Raw genomic sequence first — 6,000 nt, 5'->3', positions numbered from 1 at the left:
ATATATATATATATATATATATACACACACATACATATATATATATATATATATATATACATACATACATATACATATACATATATATATACATATACACATACATATATATATACATATACATACATATACACATACATATATAAACACATACATATATATATATACATATACACACACATATATACAATGTATATATGTATGTGTATGTCTATGTGTGTATGTGTATGTTTGTCTATGTATTACATATAAATATACATAGACATACACACACACACATTTTCACACTTTCACATTCACGTACACACACATACACATTCACACACACACAAACACACACACACACATACACACACACAAACACACACACACTAACAAAGGGCTTTGGATGTTCCTTTGTACCTGAAATAGACCTACTAATATTCAAATTAATGCCAACTTTGGGCTGAGGGTGAGAGAGCTTTATTCAAATAATTGAATACAATTGAGTCCACTTTTCTTCTGTCTATCCATCTGAAGAAATCCTGTTTAATAAATTGAAAAAGATAATAAAGGACACTATTTCTCAAAAAATCATCACCAAACTATTGGGCAGACATTTAATTAATTAAAAAATATTTTTGTGAAAGCAGCCGTATTTACCATAACAGAAAATTTACTAGAGGTTGTTCGCCTTTTAATATACTCAGGTCATTTCTTGACAGTCGATATTGTTCTTACCAGCATTTTTTGGAGCAGCATTTAACACAGTTAACACAGGTAGGTGATACACAGAATGGAAGTAACATATTACAAAATAAGGTTCAAAAGTTTAAAAAAGTTTAACTGCATTTAATAGGCTAAAATGTATCTTCATGTGTCTTTTAGGTGAATAACAATTTCAAATGAAGACTCCTCTTTCTCCTTTAGACTTTGTCTAAAGAGTTGGGAATGTTGCCATGACGCATTCCCTTCACCACCACTGAGAAGTGCAGTGACAGTGAACTCATAGGAGCCATTTAGACACTTGAATGATTTCATGCTTCCATCTGTAGATTTGAATACAAGAGATAATTAACAAACAAATTCATATTGGGTAATAGTAATTAAAGGATATACCTCCAGCAAACTCTCTTGTAACTATGCCTGATTGCAAGAGCCAGCTGACCTTTCCAGAATTGAATATTTGGCTACAGGCCTTGATTGAAATTGACTTCACATTTAATCGTGCTGGCTCCAGGTCAAATTTCCAGCTGATTTGTCCTGTAGATGATCCTTCAGTTCGGGCAATATATACCTAATGGAAGAAATACAGCAAATAGTTAGAAAACAAAACCAGATCTACAAATGCTACTAATGTCAGTCAATATGTTTGGATACTGATTTGTTCAAAGGAAAAGTAATGACCATATTTACTCGCATGGAAGCCTGCATTCATAAGCCGCACCCTTAATTTTTTCTTACAATTGTTGTAATTTACAACTTCTCATGTATAAACTTCCCCGATTCTCAATTTTGACCTCCATATTTTTATGGTTTTATTAGAGAGTAAAAATGTGCTACTTTGAAGGGAAAGTCTTAAGAAAAATCATCACACGTGGTATTTCTGAGATACCGTATGAATCAAAAGCATATTATTAGGCACAATAGCATAAGTTAATCTGCCGGTCTTTGTAAAATATCAAATTATTCAATTTGAAAATATGAACAAGTCTATTTTGATGTGAATTTTGTTTTATTTTGATAGATCTGAAAAACAACTTCAGGAGCAGGTAAAGAAACAGTGAGATCAATTTAATAGAAAATAGGTTTATTATAAGACTGCAGGATGGGGGAGAAAGCTCAAACAGCTGTGAACACGCTCACAGTCTGTCGGCCTTGCAACTCTCTCTGAATGAACAGTGGGTCAGTCTTTATATAGGAAAACAGGGCATAGTATGGTTTTTATGACACCGACCAAGCTCTTGGCAAAGTCTGATTAATCAGTGACAAGTCTCCATGGCAACAATCAAACTTTGAGCAAAGTCCGGGGAATCAGTGTCAAGACTCCATGACAACGACCAAACTCGGGGCAAGTTTCTTATGACAACGATGTTTCTATATACAATATGAACAAGCAATTGCCAAGCGACTTTGTCATTTTATCTTAATGTTATCTTACAATTTTAGAATCACAAATGTACAATCATTAACTTTCCATGTTCCGAAAGGGAGGGTGTTGTTTGCATGTGGATAATTTCAAAAAGGAAGTAACGTAAACACGACCAGGAAATATGCCCATAGCTCTATGCGTAGTGTTCACCAAGTCTCTGGGTGCAATAATGGCATACAAATTATGTGGGTATCAATGTTTATATTTTAACGATCAACCGCAAGACCTTCCATCACCCTTAACTATTGTGATATGGTGACATGGCAAAATCTATGGTCAGATCACTTATAACTACAGTAATTTTTTCTTACCAGAAGTTTAAAATGTTGTGGCAGCCATTTTAAGATAACATTGAGCTAAAATGACAAAGTCGCTTGGCAATTGCTTGTTCATATTGTATCATTTTTTGTAAGTATAGAAACATCGTTGTCATAAGAAACGTGGCCAGTTTGGTCGTTGCCATGGAGACTTGTCACTGATTAATCAGACTTTGCCGAAAGTTTGGTCGTTGTCATGGAGACCTGCCACTGATTAATCAGACATTGCCCAGAGTTTGGTCGTTGTAATAGAAACCATATTATGCCCTGTTTTCTATATAAAGACTGACGCACTGTTCATTCAGAGAGAATTGCGACGACGACAGACTGTGAGCAGTTCACAGCTCTTCGAGCATTCTCCCCCATCCTGCAGTCAGCTATTTCCTATTAAATTGAGCTGACTCTATCTTAACCTGCTCCTGAAATTGTAATTTCAGATCTATCAGCCATATTGCTTCTAATGTCAAAATATCTCAATTCTTTCGACGATTCATATTCCCCCAATAGTTGTCACTTTCGGACAGAAAATACAACAACTAAAAAATAAATGTGGAATTTTGTTTGATTTCAAAATGAAGGCTACTGGCCAGTCAGAGCACGTTTAACTATGTTTAGATTATTTTTGTTCCATTGAAAGAAATATGAACAGACACTTGTTTTATCAATTCATTATTTATTATTATTAATTACATAAGTCTATTTACAAGCAACCATAGATGGAAAAAATGTTTTATGTTTTTTACGCAAGGAACAACACTGGTCCAGGCCAACAAAAATTCAAATAAAGTAAAGTAATACATACCATTTTTTCATTTGGCTTAATAGTTGGATGTTCCGATTTCTCTCGTATAAGACAGGGTGGTGTCTTATATGAGAGAAATGGGAACATTCAACTCTGCTGTTCCTTGCGTAAAATCGGGGAGACCACAAATTACAAAGGCAGACATTTTTTCAATCAATGGTTGCCTGTAAATAGAAATATGTAGTTAATAATAATAAAAAATGAATGAATACATACGTGTTCAGTAGTTTCTTTCAATGGAACATTAAATAATAAAAAAAGATAAAAATTACACTTAGCTACAGAATCAGGACAAAGGGATATATGAAAAGCTAGGACCCTCTTTTTTCCCCGAATGTTTTTCTTTAGTTATTATTTGCTCTTTCCAGTTGTTTAAATGAGAGGAAGTGATCTATATTTTATTATAGAATAATAATTATTACCGTATTTTCATGACTATATGGTGCACAGCATTTAAAGGTGCAGTGTCAGTAGCGAATGCTATTTCTGTATTTGACACACACAAGACGCACCACATTTTAAGGCAAAGCCAGGCATGGCAAAACATAAACCAGCTTAAACATACGGACAGACACTAAAAACATGTTTTAAAAAGGCAACAGAAGCAAAATTGAGTTCGGTTATACTTTATTTAGCAATTTTACAATGTACTACGTTTTTTGATCAACCATCAACCCACAAATCCATAAAAATGCTTAATTTTCTGTGAATTGAACAATTGTCCAAATGATTCATCAAAAACACTGGATTCCCTCTCTTCTTTGTCAGAGTCACTCTCATTGCCATGTGGCTCCACAGAAATGATGCTGGCATTGGCAAAAGCTCGCACAACAGTTCTAGCAGACATGTTCGTCCGAACGGCCACAATCCATTAGAAAATAGTGGCGTAACAAGCCTGGCGCTGCCTTCTACTCATCGTAAAGCTGTGTCGGCTTTGGCAGAACTTAAAAAAACAGTACAAGCAGACACGTTCGCCCAAGCAGCCAAAATCCATTCGAAAATAGTGGCGTAACTAGCCCGGCAATGCCTCCTACACTCTTTGTAAAGCTGTGTCGGCTTTGGCAAAAGCTTTAGTTAAACCTCCGGGAATGGCGGCAAGGTTAGAGTTCATAGTCGTGACTTGGTTTTTCACTGCTGCTGCAAGATGGGCACGCGCAAATCAACTAAGCTTCTTATTTACATCGCGAACCTCGTTTTCCTGCTTCCTCTATTTGCTTATTCGTTGATAAAAAATTCCTTTGCAGCTGCTCTATTCCCTTATTCCCCTGCATAATTGATGGCTTGAAGTTTAAACTGAGCTTCGTTAGCGTGTCTATTTGTATGGTATTCATTTTTTTATAAACCAAACCAAAATTGTTTTGCAATAAACATGCCCACACTAGAATATACGGGTAACTTGTAGGGACGTGCCTTTAGCGTCTGACCCCATCTACGTCTGTCTTCTCTCAATATAAGAAGTGTGTTGGCAAGAAGTGATCTCAGTCAGGCTTTAGAGCTTACACACAGCGCTCCGCATCATAAAGCGCCCTGTCTATTTTGGAGAAAGTTTAAGACTTTTTAGTGCGCCTTATTGACGTGAAAATACGGTACCTTTTTTTTTTTCTTGTCTATCTATTTAATATTTAAATGTCAACAGCATATCTGCAAAGATCGTTGGAACCCTGTTGTCATTTAGAGCTATTTACTATTTATACCAAAGCAGTGCACATACCATCTCCCAGTCAATTTCCACCTTCCTAAAGACAGACTCCTTACTCCACACACATTGATCCCAGTGGCTGATGACCTCAAAGTCATTGGAGATTCGATAGTATTGATCTTTAGTTGCATTGTACGACACATGAATTAACTTCACCTTCTTCTCTTTATCAGTAGGCGTGAAAACATAGCCTGAACCCTGAGATGAAAAACAAGTGCATAATTATTTATATAAGGCTGAGACCAATTTACTCAAGGTAATGGATCTGACATATACCACACCTGCTGAGGAATACATGAAATTGAACCTCCAACCTCTCCTCTTGCTATCTTCCAATCCAGTGACCCAGATATGCGTCCTCCGAGGTCACTTTTTGTTTTTTTGGGAGAAATGAACTCAACAAGTTCAATAAGTAGCCGTTTAGTCAGTTCGCCTTTCCTGTTGGCACTCAAGGATTGCTGTCTCTGAGGTATGAAGTTAAAAGTTGACATTATGATAAACAGAGTTAAGGGTTATAGAAGAAGGTAAAAACATACCAAAGCATTGAGTCTAATAATGGTGTGCAGTAACCAAGTCTCGTGAACACTCGTCCGTCTTAACAACACCTCTGCATGTTTGGATGAATACCTCCATGTCACATCAACCACCTACAAAACACACACAAAAAAACATTTAACTCTAGTGCAAGGTTTGAATTCCCTTTCCGTCTAACATCCTGATCACATGGAAATGGAAAATCAGCATCAGGATTCAATTGCAGGGCATTTTCAGAAAACTAGATAATGAAGAATACAGACGTACCTCTGCTTACAAAATAAATTGGTTCCATAACTTTTTTCATAACTAAATTTCATGAGTAGAGTTGTACTTTATATGTAAATTCTGTAATTTGTTCCATGGTCCTCACACAAATACCAACTACAACCTTTAAAATTGGTCAAAGCGTCCCAACTTTGCACTAAAGATGTGAGAAAACACAAAAATTTAGAAGGAAATTATTTATTAATGCATATGAAAATGTGACTTGCTGAAATATTGTTAAAAAGGGAGA

The 6,000-nt window shown here is 35.8% G+C and overlaps 1 protein-coding gene across 5 annotated transcripts in view; it reads right to left on the bottom strand.

The window, feature by feature from the left end:
• Positions 1-446: 446 nt before the first annotated feature.
• Positions 447-6,000, bottom strand: part of ngly1 (N-glycanase 1) — a 65,588-nt gene continuing 60,034 nt past the window's right edge. For all 5 annotated transcript variants that reach the window (XM_077743108.1, XM_077743109.1, XM_077743110.1 and 2 more), the window contains 5 exons: positions 5,486-5,596; positions 5,231-5,413; positions 4,962-5,147; positions 1,099-1,276; positions 447-1,028 (listed from right to left, as the gene is read on the bottom strand). In XM_077743108.1, coding sequence (XP_077599234.1) covers positions 853-1,028; positions 1,099-1,276; positions 4,962-5,147; positions 5,231-5,413; positions 5,486-5,596 — 834 coding nt within the window. In that variant the 3' untranslated portion in view covers positions 447-852. The remainder of the gene's footprint in view (positions 1,029-1,098; positions 1,277-4,961; positions 5,148-5,230; positions 5,414-5,485; positions 5,597-6,000) is intronic.

This window comes from Stigmatopora nigra, chromosome 21 (assembly GCF_051989575.1).
Source record: "Stigmatopora nigra isolate UIUO_SnigA chromosome 21, RoL_Snig_1.1, whole genome shotgun sequence".
NCBI lineage: Eukaryota > Metazoa > Chordata > Actinopteri > Syngnathiformes > Syngnathidae > Stigmatopora > Stigmatopora nigra.
The sequence above is the reverse complement of the archived record's forward strand: the minus strand, read 5'-3'. Positions and strand labels throughout refer to the sequence as shown.